Source organism: Athene noctua, chromosome 4 (assembly GCF_965140245.1).
Source record: "Athene noctua chromosome 4, bAthNoc1.hap1.1, whole genome shotgun sequence".
Lineage (NCBI taxonomy): Eukaryota > Metazoa > Chordata > Aves > Strigiformes > Strigidae > Athene > Athene noctua.
In genome coordinates this window covers 46,542,305-46,559,785 of record NC_134040.1, presented here as the reverse complement: position 1 = coordinate 46,559,785, position 17,481 = coordinate 46,542,305, and the positions used below count along the sequence as shown (strand labels likewise).

The 17,481-nt window shown below is 37.5% G+C and overlaps 1 protein-coding gene across 2 annotated transcripts in view; it reads right to left on the bottom strand.

Annotated features, from left to right (window-relative positions):
• The window catches only part of SEC24D (SEC24 homolog D, COPII coat complex component), a 59,838-nt gene that overhangs the window by 16,776 nt on the left and 25,581 nt on the right, over positions 1 to 17,481 (bottom strand). For both annotated transcript variants that reach the window (XM_074905166.1, XM_074905167.1), the window contains exons 9-11: positions 8,077 to 8,215; positions 6,223 to 6,338; positions 3,268 to 3,392 (exon numbers count right to left, since the gene is read on the bottom strand). In XM_074905166.1, coding sequence (XP_074761267.1) covers positions 3,268 to 3,392; positions 6,223 to 6,338; positions 8,077 to 8,215 — 380 coding nt within the window. The remainder of the gene's footprint in view (positions 1 to 3,267; positions 3,393 to 6,222; positions 6,339 to 8,076; positions 8,216 to 17,481) is intronic.

The window sequence follows — 17,481 nt, the reverse complement described above, 5'->3', positions numbered from 1 at the left end:
AATTATTTAGTTTCTCTGTGCCTCAGTTTTCATTTGTAAAAGGGGAATGGCAAGAATTATTGTTTAATCTCACCAGGATGTACAACAAAGTTCTTTTGAGACTTCAGCAATAGGAACCACAGAAATAGCTATGGTGATTTTACTGTCTTTAGTTTATAAAAGAAGTCACTCACAGACTGCAAAAAATTTCACACAAAGAACTATGCTAATCCACAAACAGGATACCATAGTGTACCCAGGCTCATACAAATGTTACTATCACACCAAAAGAATTTAATAACAGAGCCCTACCAGAGTATTTCCAATTACTAGGCACTTTGGGAAAAAAAAAAAAAAAAAAAATCTATTTATTCTTCACTCTAACCTCTGAAGAAAGAGGGAGTGTTAACCATCACCCTGAGCCTTCACCACAGTAAAGCAGCCAGAGTTTGAAAATATTTATCCTCCTGAGGAGTATAAAGCCTTGCCCCCCGCCAAATCAACGGCAAGGCCTCCTTCCCATTCCACTGCAATCAACAGATTGCATTTCACGACTTCACAACTGCTTGCAGAATCAGAAGTCAAAGTAAAGAGGAGAAACAACACAAATAGACTTTTGTTGCAATTCTTGTTTATTTTTTCTTACAGCATACAGAAAAAAACCTGTCAGCTTTCTTCCTGGCTGCCAAATCTGTTTGTCTTCAGAGAAAGAAAAAAAAAATTGTCATTGCCAGTTTCACAAGCTTCATCTAAAACCTTGAGTTTAGGAGAGAGATAATTCTCATGTACAATCTTTAACTCTCATGTCAGTCTAGAATGTTAGTCTACCATTTATGTTTTATGGGAACACAGCTGGATGAGAAAGGGGCTACTTTGATCTAAAACAAATCAACATTCTATACTGAACACACTCCATAAAAAAATCATTTTAAGTAATTCCTCCAAGATATGTCAGACAGATGCATCATTTCTGAATGTAAATTTCTAATCATTCCCAGCACTCAGACACTTACGTTTTCTTAGACACTTATATTTTCTTAGTAACATGATTAACAGGGAGCATTCAGGAGTTTGATGAGAACAAGGTATTATTAACTCTCTGGACATACAGCACTTTCTTACTTCAAAGAGAAGTACTCACATCACCCTGGTAGTCCCAAAGTTGTTACACAGCAGGTATTTGGGACAATTTTTTTGCATATGGCTCTTACCTGTGGCAGTCAGTACTGCCACACTTCATCCAATCTCTTTATCATAGTTTTAAACACTAGCTGTAAATGTAGTGGCTGATGGCCTATGTAGCTCACACATTTAGGTTTTTTTAAAGCCTCAGGATGAGATGTCTGCACAGAAATGGATTTAATTTTTTTTTTTTTAATTATGCACCTAAAAATCACATTTGCACAACTAGTTAGTCGGATCTTCTGAGCTCAGAACTGTAATACCTATAAACACATTTCTCCATATTTCCCTAAATACAGAGTCAGGGGCTTCTGGTTTGGAACACCTAAGTTTGAAAACATCTGCTCTAAAATTTCTAGCAAGCAAATGTCTTTCCTGCTGTGCTGCAAGTCTACAAAAACACAAGGTTCTTAACACCAGGTCTTGAGCCACCTGCCTTAATCCTCTGCCACCTCTAACCTCTCCCTTCGCAGGCTTACCTGGCACAGGCCTTTACACCAATGGCTGTTTCATGAGACAGATGGTTTTGTACCCCAAGTCCTTCCTCTTAAAGATACGAGCACAGGGTGAATTCCCAGCATGGGGCAAATTCCCAGCACAGGGCTTTCACCTCCTGTGGTAACAGCAGGATATTTTTGCAGGTGTCTTTGTCCAGCAGCAGAAAATGCACACACAGTGACCTTTGTGTCTCAGCATCAAAGTAAAAGTTTCACCATGAATTTTGATGGAATGCCTTACATTTTTTAAATTAATATTGTTTAAAGACTATGGAAAAGTCTAAAGAACCTGGTCTTTAGTTGTTTAGTTGTTTTTTATTACTTTTTTCAGTGGTAATGAAAACTTTGACCCTGCAAATAAATTATTTAGCAGCATATCTCTGCAGAAGAGGAAAAAAAAAGTTTCTTTTTTGTGATGCAGAAATACTTGCTTTCATTTTTCCTCAACTTTCCCTCTTCAAGCCTAGGTGTTTCTAAACTGCCAACTGCTTTTTGTTACTACACTCATGCCTTTTATTATCTTCAGAGTCGTGACCAATGCTGATGGAAAGCTCCGAGATGTGTTCAGGATAATATCAAACACTTGTGTCTCCAGTGTAATCTTTAGTGACTAGGTACTTGAAAGATGTCCTTACATGGGCATCTGACAAACTAACCCCCGACCCTGTACTGGAATTTCTTTCATGCACAGAGATCCCAGAAGGACATATGAGAAAAGATTTTTAACATATCCCAGATTATCTCAAGGATCTCATCTCCCACCCTTCTTCGCTTTGCTCTCTCCATTTCTTAAGTCTGTTATCCTTCTGCAAGTATTGTCATTTGGAATGCATTTTCTTTCTGTATGTTCTTCAATGCTTTTGAATATACCTTCACTGAGAAACATCTTGTCTACTTAATTTCTTAGTGTTTCACTGCTCTCATTTAACTACGTATGTCTGCATTATTTAAACTTAAAATGAAAACTATATTAATAAAACCTATACTAAACTACACTAAAATAATATGCTGTCATTAATACTGATCAGTAGTAACACTACTACTGTGTCCTTAATGCTCACAAAGCAAATGTGCTATATTTCAAAAAATGTCTATTGACCACAAGATTGTTCTCCTCTCAGATATGTACCAGGACAGAAAAGTCTCACTGCACAGCAAGACACATTAAACGTTTTGCTAATTAACAATCAGAGCTAAGACAAACAAGCCACGGTTTTAGGGAGACTTGCCATTCTTGAGTATTCTGGTTTTGATATTTGCCTGTTTTAATTTCATGAGAAAAGCAGCATTGCCAAATCAAATCAAGTCAAAACTATGAGCTGAGACTTAGCTGGTAATACCACTAGAGTTCACTACAAGAAAGGAAGAGAACACAAGCTACATGTACAATTAGTATGACAGATTCTTTCCATGCGTACAGCAAGACCAGACATCAAAGTTTAAAAACTGCCAGCAGTGTTAGAATTAACATCTGGTCACTATCACCCCCAAAATGCCTGTACTGTAAGCACGGACACTTTCTGTAGTTTGCTTTTGCTTCTCAACATGGCAAAGCTGCATGAAAAGTGCAGTGCAGTGAGTTAAGCGAAGCAGACTTCTGTTTCTTTACCTTGGAAGTTTATCCAGCAACGTCTTCAGTTCATCACATATAAGTTTCACTAGGCCACTATTTATGTTTCTGTACGATACATCAATCATGAAGATATAAGCTGGTGGCTTTGGAGGCTTGTTGTTCTACAGAAAAAATGACCATTCACATGGAAAATTAGACAGTCTACCGTTATGTCAAAAGAATTTACAGGTGGCACCATATGGCAATCCAAATCCAGCATTCAGTTGTTCAAAAAATGCTACAGATCATAAATAGTAACTATTGCTGAAAGCTGTCACGTGTTGGGTAAAGCCCAACCCTGGAATAAAACATTATTACTGGAAAATAGCATCCTAAAGGAATAAAATATGTAAAGAATAACAGTTATTAGATAAGATGAAAGACAGACATCTTCTGTTGGTATTCAAGTGTTTATAAACAAATTTGCCTTTTTTTTTTCTGTACCCATACTGGTTTTGCATTCCCTTTATCAATATGCAATACCATTTTAGTAAGGTGAATGCTTAAATTCAGATTTTGTTAGCATTTGCCTCTAACAGCTGTTAAGTGATTTCTAATCAATCTGGAAACAGAAAATACAACTTAAGTACTGAACCAGCATTAAAATATCTCAGTTCTCAGCAGTAGCAATCATCTGCATCCTGTCTGTCTGTCATGCTGTCTCATGCTCCAATGCATTCTGGACAGCTGAACTGTACTTTCGGGAATAAATTGACTTTCTGTAAGATAATCAAAGCACGAGAGTGAACACTCAACGTATCCAGCAGTGACCTGGGTGGTATGGACTCCTTTTGGAATTCCTCTTAGTCATACCGTAAGTGGCATACAAATCGTGACAGACACTGACACAAGTTACTGCAAGTAAGCAGAAGTAAGACAAAGCCAGGTTGTTTCCAAATAACACAATGTAATGCTTAGAGATGTACCCAGGAAGAAGATCATATAAAGTGAACATGGCAACAGTAATCATCATAGTCCTTAAAAATCAGATTCCCTAATCCCAATAAAGACGAGTAACGGTCATTACATGGTGTCAAATGCAGGACAGCTTTTCCATTATACTGTTTCACCGCCTTTATATGGAGAGTTCTGACCACTTAACCAAATTATACTTGCTAAACTAAACCTCAGAAAACTCTATTTAAGAAAAAAAAAAATCTAACCCTTGAATGATGACTTACCGATAGTCCCTGGCATACTTTAAACTAAACTTAACATTATACCCTTGATGTCACTTCATCTGAATCATGCAGATCAGGATTAATTCCTGTGAACTAAAACCAGGCAGTACTTTACAAAGCTATTCTGTTTACTGTGCTTGGATTCCAGTTTCAAAATCTGTATCAAACACTACTTCTAAACTTCTGTATCGCATCACCAGTTATAAAGAATCCCTGCACAATTTCTGACAAATATATGGTAGAAATGAGGACTTGTGCTCTTGCCACATCCGCTTAGCAGGAGCACAATAATGCAAAACAGCTGTTATTTGTTAACATTTTTTGTAGCTGTTCATCCTTGTCATTTGATAAGCACAAAAGGAAATGACTTCTCAGTTCTGGTCTTAAACTGGATTTATAAAAGAATTAAACCTTTGCAACTTGGAGCAAAATGAAAAACGCATTATAAAATAATGTTAACTTCTATAAAATTTAATGATTAGCATTTCCAGCATGAGTATTAATTTTGTAAGAGATTTCTTTTTTGTAACATTTTAGTAAGTCGATGGACAGGTCTTTGCAACAAGACAACAGACCATATTCAATGACTTATCAAGGGAAACTCTCTGATTTAAGCTCTATGGCAAAAGCCACTGCACTGAAAGATGCATTGTGAGGATGACTGCATCACACAGGGCCACACTCTGGAGAAAAAGAACTGTGAAAATGTCACAGAGCCATTCAGTACACTTGAGTTTTCAAAAGTTTTGCTGCCAGAAATCAGCAAAGCTTAACAGAAGTTGATGGAGCTACACTGAATGTACACTGCAGATCCCGCACCATATTTCTGTAACACCTCACTGCAATTTTCTCCTGGTGTGGGGTTCAACTCAGATTTCAATAAAATCTATATATGTTGCCTCAAGGATTTCACTGGATTTTGGAGCAGTACCCTAGTGAGAAAGCAGAGTTAAACCCATTCATTTTCTTCATACCAGCAATAATCTGATGGTCTGAGGAAGTTAGCGGTATCTACTCCAAGACTTTGTAGGATCAGTTGCCTTTCCTAACCTTATCATGACCTCCATTCCACTGACAGGAAGAAAATTCTGCCTGATTTCACCAAGAACAGAAAAATATGTCCACACTGTGGACAGATGAAATCATACTTGCAGTTTTGTAAAATGAGCTAAAAGTTTGAAATGTTTAAGTAATTTATGCTTTCGGAAATATCAAATACAGTTGTATAATAAAATCAACTACAAATATTTACAGTGACTTGAATGGGCTTTGGATTGAGTTCTTCAGTGAGTTAACATAAGGAGAGAGAACCCATTCCATTGCAACTTACTTACTGGTTAGAATACTAAAACTACTCTTGCCAGGAAAAGATTACAAGGTCAAACTCCTTTGCTAAGGTTTTCAATATTGGGAAGGCAATTTAGGCACGTGTCTGTCTTCAAAATCAATATAACACATGCAGCTAAAATGCCATGCTGCATCAGAATTTCAACTATATCCTCTAAACAGTGCAACATGCAAGCTAGGACCAAACCAATGCCCCAGTTAAAGACTGGTGATCTATGACATTGCTGCACTATTTGTTATTTTTACTTGCTAGTCTCATACTCTGTAGCACAAAAGAACAAAACATAATATCCTCCACATAAACAAACATTAAATTCTCCGCATATTCAGCTTACAAGTGCATTTACTCTACTGTAGATATTTAAAGGATTTTGTTTGTTTTGACATAAATTTGTAAATTAGTTTGCATACTGGAAATACTCACTCGGCAATAATCCAAAGTAGCAACATATTCGTAAGATCCCAGAGATAGCTCTGGCCTTTCATAGTGGTCTACCCGTCGGCCAATGTGGTCCAGATGTTGAAAGAAGAATGGAGGGACTAAAAGCCAACAAAAAAAAAAAATATTATATTTTGGGGAGGAGGGGGACAACCCAACAACTTCTTTCAACAGATACAAGGTACTCATGTAGGCTCCTCTGTTAATGATCAGGGGAAGAGTTTAAACACTTATCCAGGTTGTATTAGTTTTATTTTCCCCACATTGGCTTAAAAAACCCCAACCAACCAAAAAAATCACAACATTCTAGTAATGCAGCTCCTTTTGTATTTGGAGATAGGGCATCTTCCCCTGTAAATGTCCATAATTCTCCCACATCTACACTACTGGGCTCAAGCAGGTAAAACTGAGCCAGGTCACTTCTCCAGGTAGGAGCCTATTACCCTCAGGATAAAGACTTAACAGTGACTATTCTGTTAGTAGATACAGTCTACTCACAGCTTGATTCAAACCAATCAGCCAGAGCTCTGCAGAGGGACAGTGGTAAACCCAGCACGTTTCCTAAAGCCTGTACTGCTTTATCCAAAACCACCACTTCACTGGAACTAGCTCTACAGGGTTCACAACCCCGGGCCTACTGCACAGCAAAGTGCGTTGGGTCTGTTATATTGAGAACCTTCTGCAGCTACAGATAAAATGTGCAGAACTCCAATGCATTAAGAGATGTTGGGTTTGACACCAACAATTTATATACAGTTAGTCTAACAGTTAAGTGTCACGTTGAAGGAGAGTCACCTCCGGATTTCAGCTCTTCCTTCCTCAATCAATATATATTTAGTATGATTATTTTTCATATTTTTGCCTGTAAAAAGTGTACGTGTGTGAGTGGGGGAATAACGACTTCATTTACTGGCCATTTTTAGTCCTCATTAAAGGTTTTTTCTAAAGTGCTTTCTGACTTGGATAAAAGACACCGTAGTAATACAAAGCACTGTTTAAAATGACACTGCAACTTAAATGTCTTTCTGAAAATGTTCACAAAACATTTAAATTTCTCTTTATGAGAGTTTAAATTGCTAACAAACTATGAAATTTGTTATCTGCTATGCTTGCACAAACATTCCAGCATCAGGCAGAAAAGAGGTTGGCACGAGTCTGTCAAGGTTCACATTTCAGAGTTGAAAAGATTACTGTATTAGGGAAAGCACTATACTGCTGTGATCTAGCTGAGGAAATCCAGCTTGATACAAATGTCTAGAAAGGCTAGTTCTGGCAAAGATTTGGGATTTAGCCAAGAGCACAAGAACAGTTATGAGTCACATGCAGCACACTTGAACAAATATGGCATGGTATCTTCTGTGAAAACCAACACTTGTCACAGTAAGATTAATAGGTTATTTAACCATTGCATCCACAGTCATGGGCAGGACTAGGGTAACATAGTTCTCAACATATGGTTCTTGCTAGACATTTAGACCTAAAGAAATCAATTTTTTCCACACAAAAGTTGCTTTCAATTAGCAATACAAGCAGCTTTGTCTCCTATGTTGACATAATATTTTTAAATAAAGTTTTGATTGTATCAGACTGTACTTCATTAGTACAGTCTGATACAATGAGTCAGCATTATTTTTCTTTTCTTTTAAATTCTACAGAACAAATGTTTCTACGTATTTCTCTCTGGTAGTTTTTTTTGTATTTGTGAAATAGGCCTAGTGATTGCATCTCATTAAGCTATCTTCTCATCAAGTCAGCAAGTCAAGAAAATAATTTTAGAGATATAGTTTCTTTTTAGTTTTATGGAATTTGTATGACTCCGATCAGAAAAACATCACTTACCATCATTTACACAATTGCAAAATCCACACTGGTATCTTCTTCCACCTTCAATAAATTGCATGAAGGGACACATGTAAGCTTTGCACCGGTTGCATCGGATTGGTCCCGTCTCACCATGGTTTACAACGTAAAGAGGTGTCTAGATGAAGAGGTACATGAAGTTATTTTCAAAAATTTTTTTCAAACAATGCAAACTTGAAACCAAATGGACTTTTGTTACAGATCACTTGATCAAGTAATTATTCACTGCTCAGCCTTCTCCCAAAATCTGCAGTATGGTTGGCTTAACCCCACAGATCCCCTGAGGGGCTAAATTTACAAGTTCACACGCCACATTCTAACATTTATCAGAACGAGAGTAAGGATTCACACCAAAAGCCTACAGAGTTGTGAAAGCATTGGAAGTTAAGGGCTCCAGGTCGATTTTCTCCTGCAAAGGGTTTCTACAGCTTGCCAAGAGAAATCTGCTGGAGTCAGGTATTTTGCCTTCTTTGTCAGATTGATCTTTTCCTGAACAAACTGCTGTTCATCTATTGCAAATGGTCTCTTGTACAGGTACTTGCTAAGAAAGCTTCTCATATTTGGTCCTAAATGCTGCCCCTGCCATGCTGTCATGTTACATGGCATACTAATGTTTAAATGCTGTCAGGGTCACCAGCTAAAGTAGATGTAGAAGAAATACTAATATTTATTGAAGGAAAGTACATACAGCAAACAAATACTGTATCTCAAGCACTTGTCAGTTTAATTACACTGACCATGCTTGCTTATAGCCTCTGCCAAAAACCGCAGCTAATGGAAGACATTTTCCAGATGCCTCTTTCAGTAATAACTGTGCAGCAATTGAAAGATTCCTGTGATTATACTTAATGTTAGAAAAGTCATACTTGAAACCACTACAAAAAAATGGAGTCTGCTCAATTATGTGTAAAACTTTGTGTTGTATTTTTCTTTTTTCTTACTCCCTTCAATCCCAACTAAAAATCTCTGAACATAAGAATAAGAAAAGAAATCCAGAGTTGCACACATAGACCTCTACAAGAGGAAAAATGCTGACAGCCTTTGAATGCTCAAACATTACCACTAGCATATTCACTTTTTAAAAAAAATTATTGTGTCTCTTCTTACAGAATGGACATATTTCATCTATTACACACTTCATCTTTTATTGGAGCATAAGAGTCTTTGAATACATAGAAAATCATTCACATCCTTCTAACATTCACTGCTTACATACATTTTATTGTTGGTTTATATTTTACAGAGGCTATTTTACTCAATCATTTCTCTAAAGAGTTTAATGTTTTTTGCCATGGATTTTATACATACAAGTAGGTTTTTACTACATGGGTTTTAAGTGCTCCCTCCTGCTCCACTGAGATCTCAGTTTGTGTTCTTTCTTCTACAAAAATTGAGTTTAACACAAATTAACCAATAGTGTAAGCTGGCAACGTATCAGGGTCATTTTTCAGACATGAAAGCCTTGGCTATAAAACCTGCTCATTGGCCACAATCGCTTAATAAGTTTTAAAGCTTCTGGGTTTTGTTCATTACTTAGCAATTTTCCGATTATCATACTGCTGCATTAGTTTAATGAGGGCTGCATCTGGTTTTCAGTTAATATTATTATAGTATCTGACCTGGCAGGGGAAAAAAATAAGATTTAAACAACTCCTGATGCATTTAGACACATTGATTTAGTAATTTTAAACCTGGGGTTTATACATTTAATGTTATCCAAGAGCAAAGAAAAATTACCCTTCAATGATCATATTTTGAAATACCAAAATTAAGACCTTTACATAAGCAGCAAGAACAATCAAAAAAATAAACGCCATAAAGTTCAGAGCCTAGATGTCTACATTCTTATAAATACTTAATAAATTACCTTTTTAAAGACAACAGAAATAGAAATAATGGTTTTTTTTTCACTTATTACAAAGTCTTTTTTAAAATGTGGTGTTAAGAACCTCAGTAGCCTAAGGGTTATGTTTGCAAAGATTTGCATGCATGTTTAACTTCAGGCATTAAATGGTTGTCTTGAAGTTACTGAGATTATGTGCAGTGCATGAGGTTAAAATGTGTTCAAGTCTTAAGAAAACAGTATCCACAGGCAATGTTCTGCAAACATAATAGGCTGGATTCTGTTTTGTCTTGCTCAGAGAAATAAAGGATGAAACACCAATAAAATCATAATGCAGAAGCTAGCTATTTTTTAAATGAAGCAAACCCAAACAAAAATGCATACAATAGAATTAAGGATTTTGTCTGACAAAAAAAAATCCTGCAAAAAAGCCCTGTGTACCTTTATTGATTTATTAATTTGGAATTTTTTGAAGTTAAATGGAATTTTAATTTTAGCATTTACTTTAAATAATTAAAAACATTACATCTACAGTAAACATCTAATAATAAAGCTATCTGTACGATAATTTCAAACTAAGCACTCAGATGGAAAGCATCAAAAACCCCCTTCTTGATGTGAACACCACATCAAGAAGTGACAGAAACATTACCTCAAGCTGAATTCTTCCATGGCATTACACCATAAGACTAGAGATTCTACTCATTGAGAGAAAGTAATTTCTGTTTGGGTGTGTAAACTGCTATTGCATTTCCAACTGTCAAAATAACTTCTGTCAGGTTGAACTAACTTTTTTTTAAAAAAATAGGTAGATACCCATGGGAATGTACAAAGATAGACAATACTGCACATGCATTAAAAATCATAAAGTATTAAGTTTAAACTAATGAATACATAAAAGAAAAACAGTCATAAAAGATGTTGTACTAAGTGGGAAAGTCTTGTTGATGTGCTCCACTCTCTGTAGATGTCACTGTATACCAGAAGATAAAGCAGAGATCTGTTTATGGTCCCTTCATTAAGTCAGTGGCAAACTCTCATAGGAGCAAGGGAGTAAGTAAAATTTTAAAAAAAAAATCGTTTTTCTTTGTTTAAACAAATGCAATAATCCTTTTTCTTTTGCCTTTCCACCTATTAACTATCAGCATTTTCTTTCTCTCCTCACTTAAATCTCTACCAGAAATAAGTGCATCAAGTTAGTTATCTACCATAACATTTTCTATATTTGTGGACTTGTTATGGCCTTGTATGTTTCTTCTCCCCATCTCTTCACAAACCTTCATCCAATTTGCCTATTTAGATCACCTAATTGAGAACAGAGACATATCTCACAAAAAGGATCATTTAGGTATGGATTGTTAGTGTTCTAGCACTATCAAAATATAGATATTTCTCAAAACCAATGGCTAAACTAATACTTGGTAGCCTAAATCTGAACAGGACACATAAAAGGGATTCCTTTTATATAAGTCAAACAAGTAGAGAGGCAGAAAGAATCAGCTGTACTGAGAGGCCCAACATTATAGTTTTAGGTTAAAGTAAAGGAGGGCTGGGCAGAAGAGATGGGAAATGCTGTTAAGACCTGCATAAACTTTCCCTTCTCTGGAACTTCAGGGCCCCACTGGAGTGCAAGTTCTGAAAGCCAATCTGATAAACCATAACTTATCCTACCATTAGTCCAAATATAGCTGTGATAGCAAGAGCTTTACTTTGAAAATATTTCCGGAAGAACATCTCTCAGGAGTCAGAACAATATCACACAGCAATAGATAGACACAGGTGGCACAGCTCCAAGATGAAATACATCCATAAAAATTTCCAAAGGGACTGTAACCTGTGCTTTAAAGTCTAAGAAAGCTGCATTACTATTGCTTGCTGTAAAAATGAAGTCCTGACACACTCCCTAGGGTTCCCTATGATGCCTGCAAAGTATCACCATATTCATATTGCAGGATCAGGGCCACAGCTGGTAAGTGTAAGTGCAGGAGTAAGAACTGTGAAGAAGCTCAGCATCGTCATGCCACATCTCTAGAAAGATGTTCTAAAGAGAAAAATCGTAAGACAGAGGGTCTCTGGAGAGCAAGAGATGCATACGCAAACACTAAAGAAAACTAGCCATTGAGCACACAAGAAAATAAAATATATACAGCAATTGTTTTCACTGACAGACTGGCATACAGACTGGGCTGCAGAAAACCTTTTGTAGCTGTGCTGCAAGACATCTGCACATGTGATGAACATCCCACCTTGTGTTTGCCTTTTCCTACCTACCACAGCCAAGGCAGATTCCTATCCACTCCTTGACACAGACCCTATCAGTACAGTGACAAGCCTACACCATGAGTTACATTTCTACCCTTATTGTATGGTGCATTTAACACCACAGCACTGAAAAATGGGAATGTTATCGCATTAAAAAGAGGCCCACACAGCTTGTAAAGTCTTGCTACACCCCAGAGAAACAGAAAAACTCTTTCCATGAGTGCAGTTTTCAGTTAGATCAGTGTCTCTACCACACTCTTACTCATCCCCACAAGAAGAGGAACTTGCCACCGGGTGTTCTACTTCTGAAGAACATTACTGCTTGAAGACATGGAGGGTCACTCTACACAATATAACATTGTATACTATGCGTATACTACAAGTTGCCTTTTCAACTACAAATTACCTCAGGGACAAACGATCCTGAAAGCACGCCCTGTAAAAACCCCAGATTTAGAGGAACTAAGATTTCAAGACGTGTTCAGATGAGGGCTATTTGTTTCAAAAGGAAGACTATCTCACAGATTTGGAGAGCTGAACAGACATGTAACTCCTGATGATTTCCAGTAAGACAGCTCCATAAAATTATAGACCATGATCAGGAGCACCACAGCAGATAAAAGTATTTTATACTTCTGATGTACAGCGAACACTAAACACTGTATTTGCATGGCTGATTAACAGAAAGAAAAAGACACAAACCTGCCACCTATTCCATCTAGACAGTTCATTAAGCAGACAAGCTGAGCAGTTTGCCCAGGCAACAAATTCAGAAAGGCAGTGTTTCTGGAGTTATTTACACTTACACTTATGCAAGTTTAATTATTAAAATATTCATATGAGAATCTTACGATATGCTATTCAATATAACTTTCTAGTGAACAGAAGAGAAGGCTGTTGGCCAAGTGTGGTATCACTGCACCAGCTAAATCTTGTGTTTGATTAATACAGTAAAGAGATGAGGAAAAACCTCCTCTGGATAATCAAAGAGAATTTAAGTGTAACAGTGATGCTTTTGGAAAAAAAATAACCTAGGTCATGAACCAAACTGTCTCTGTTTCCGAGGACTGTTGAAGAGGTTTGTTTTCTTTTATTATATCATCACAGATTGTTTTTGAGAAAGATTAACCAGTCTACAAATAATCCCTTGGTTCTGAATTGCTTTACTGATTTGCATTAAAATGTCAAGAAAGCATTTCCCTTTATGATGTTCTTACTGTCTTATCAGAAGCCATTCCCACTGAAAACAGAAATTATTTTGCCTATTCTTGTTTTTCGATGTTGAACATTACCAGCCTCCTCAGCTGATGACTCAAGCCAATCTGAAGTATCTTCTCTGCAGAGTTCACAGCAGGTTCAAGTATTTTCTGTAACACAGACCTCCTTCATCTATTTCCTTGTTTGTTTGCATAAACTGCCAGTGCAGCTAAAGCATCAACCACTTGATGCAGTATCTCTTGGCTCTATCCTGATTTTTACAGACCACATAAAAAGGCAAGAAGCACGTTCAAACCTCCTTGCTCAAAAAACCTCCAGACCCAGGCTGAATATTCACCTGCATACATGGCAGTGCAGAAAACACTGTGGCACAGTAGCTGAATTTCACATTGACACTGAACACGGGATATGATCTAGAGTGTACTAAAATAAAGAGAAAACTAGTTACTGATTTCAGTGGATCATATTTCAGATTACCCTTACTCAGCATTCCCTTTTGAAGAGAGTATTGCCATTGACAGAATAGAGTTGGCAGTATGAAGAGTGTAAATACAGGCTACTATTCAACACAAGAAGGAGGATGTTAAAGAGTTTGAGGATGGGGAGAAAATACGTGTAATAACAATAAAATTTTGATGTAAAGAAACACCAAAATTAGTTAGCTTACTTCTTTAGAACTTCTGTATCATCCAGGTAACAGAATGGGGGAAGGGGACAGGAGAGACAAAGAGGGCAAAAAGTTTACTGTCCGTGCTTAAGAGAGCCACCACAAGTTCTCCAGGAATACCAAGCGTTAACAAGTCAGCGCTCTCCAGCACTTCTCAGCTTTGAAGTGCTGACTGTTATTTGGATGTTCGGACATGCTGTATCTCAAGTGAAGGTCAGCAGCCAGGATTAACTGATGATATAAGCAGGAGCGTGAAATTGGATAATCAAGAAACTGTGCTGAACAACAGCACTTTAAAACAATCAGATCTCAAGCAAGACCTGCCTCAGCCCAGTCTATACTGATCCTAGCAAGAGTGGGAGCTGGTGCAGAGGAACACACAAAAGAGAACAAGGGAAGGTGTAAAAGGCAGACAAAACTACCCTCGGACAGTGCTGTCTTCATCATGTTGTTTAACCCCCTTCCTGTTAGCACCCCTTAGAGCAATACGCACACGTTAAATCATATGAGAGGACTCAAGTTCATGCCTGTACTAATGCACAGCTCCACTTCCCACAAATCACTATCACAGGTAGTCCAGCACTGCTGTCCTTGCCTGAGATTTTTAGGCATGATTGTCATGCTAGCTGCAAAACCACTGAAAAATAAGGCAGCAAGTTTTAGGAAGCTTCTCTACAAGGTAGGTAGTCTAGCTTTAATCGATCACGTAAGTTTCACAATAAGATTAGAAGTTTGATTTTCAGTGATCTGTTCTCTGTCTAGCTTGAAATTCATTCAGCACAGAACAAAATAAAAGATATTTAGCAATATTTTTTACAGAAGTAAATAGAATTCTTACGGACACCTCATTAGGCACCATTTTTTGCAGATCACTGCTGGAGAGCTCTAGAGGATCTTCACAATAGCAGACAGAATTTGGGCTCCAAATACTATTACTACTGACCACTTCTTGACAGGCCTAGTCTCTTACATGTGCTGTATGGTCACATTAATGTTAATTTACCCTTCACATAAAATTTTTCAAGATTACTAAATAAAAGATAAATCTACACCACAGCTTAAAATACAGGCGCAGCCTATAACATACAAAGCTAACAGGTAAATTGGCATAGCAATTCTGGTTTAGAAGGTCAAAGTCCATTTAACACAAACACAGCTTACCCATTTCTAACACACTCTACAATATCCTTAGAATAGCCCATCAAGCAACACTCCAAACAGTACCTGTAGAACATACAGCTCAGCTCTAGGTTTAGGGAACAAATATTTAAGTTTGTTTTATATAGTTTGTATAAATCTAAACGTAGTGCAGTGATCTCTGAAGCAACGCTTCTCCCCTAGACGAAATTCTGAACATTATCAATGTTATTCATGGCTTTGTAGCAAGAATGAAACCAAAACCCAACTCTGGATTTCATTCTGGTCTGCTGGGCTGTTGACAACTTCAGAGACCAAATATGTAGCTTTATTTTTATACACACACACATATATAGGTGGCTAGACAGGGGTCTGTGTGTATACATATATATAAAATATTTTTCAGCATTTCAGAGGAAAGAAATTGCTTAGTTAAGATCACCCACAAAAGTCTGATGAATGGAGGGCTTATTTTCTTCTCAAACTTGGAGCTGTTTCTCTTTTGTTAGAAGGCATTACTGTGACTTTTTAAACTGACTACTTATGTTTGCATTCCTGAGAGCTTTCTATAATAGGAACTGTCTTGCTCCTATTTTTGTGCAGCCAAACATATTAAAGAAAGAAACTTTAATTAGGAAAAAAGCATAGACAAGTTTAAGAATGTTTTAATTGGAGATGGCTAAAATAGTTCTGCTTATCTGAAGGCCTTCTTAAACAATGTTTGTTAGTAAACATGCCTCTAAGGCTAATGAATCCATTTCCACTGAAGTGAGAAAGAACTAGGCATACTTAAAGTGTCATGCTGCATTCACAAGCCAACTATAGCTAGCCAACTGCCACAGGAGTACTTAGAAAATATAAGGAGAATTTTTGTTCTGAGAAGAAAAAGCAGCACTATCTTCACCTCTGAACAAGGATATTTGGGATGAGTTTAATGCCCTTTTTAAAAGTCAAGTCCTTTCTACAACATTAGTTTTGAAGGTCAATAGAAAAACTAGCTGTTACTTCAAAAATACCACACCAGGTAGGAATGTTCATACTCCCTAGTCTCTCTTCCATGAATACTTTTGCTACTATGATAGCTGGGATGCCTCAAGCAGATTCCAGAACCTTCAAACATTAATAATGTTTGTATGCGAGGAGCAGCTGAGGGAACTGGGGGTGTTTAGTCTGGAGAAGAGGAGGCTGAGGGGAGACCTCATCGCCCTCTACAGCTCCCTGAAAGGAGGCTGCAGAGAGCTGGGGATGAGCCTCTTTAGCCAAGTAATAAGCGACAGGACAAGAGGTAATGGCCTCAAGTTGCACCAGGGAAGGTTTAGACTGGATATTAGGAAGCATTTCGTTCCAGATGGGGTTGTTAGGTGTTGGAACGGGCTGCCCAGGGAGGTGGTGGAGTCCCCATCCCTGGAGGTGTTTAAGAGTCAGGTCGACATAGCGCTGAGGGATCTGGTGTAGTTGGGAATTGTCAGTGTGAGGTTAACAGTTGGACTGGATGATCTTCAAGGTCCTTTCCAACCTAGATGATTCTGTGAATGCTAAGCTATAGCTGAATGTCACAAGTAAGGGGCTGTGTGGAACTGAGTTATGGGCTAAGCAATCCTGCAAAGGGCACAGACCTTTCTATTGCTCCTTAACTCTAGGGCTGAGGAGGTAATCTATGCCTCTATTTAGCAAGCATGGATTACTTAATTCTGTATAGACACCATATGAAAAAGCAGCCCCCTCCACTTATTTCCTGTCCTACAAGAAGAGGAGCTTCCCCTCTCACAGAACCACTGAAGGGACATTCTGTGAGAGAAGGCTTAGCCTCTCCTATTTTTCTAAAGGGCAGCATTAGAGTCTATGATTAGCCCATAGGTGTTTGATACAAAAACCCTAAGAACAAATCACCCAATCACAACCCACCCCCCCAGCATCAGCTTCCTATTCTTTAAAAAAATATTTTGTCTACATAATTACACACTTTACATGCTTGCATCTAAAATACAATACTGCACTAATACGCACAGATAAATAAAATACATATAAACTGAAAATGCAACAACTTCAGTTTAAAAAGCAAAACACAAACTTTTCCTCCTGAACTTACTAAATACCAGTGTGTTCTGACTCTGTAAAGTTTCCAAGGTAACTGAGTAACATCTCTGACAGCTTAAGGTTAGAGCTTACACAGTCTTATAATGTTTAACTGATGCTGTTGCTATGATCAACTTCAGCCAGCGCATAAAAGGAGACAAACACCATTTCAGGCGAGCAA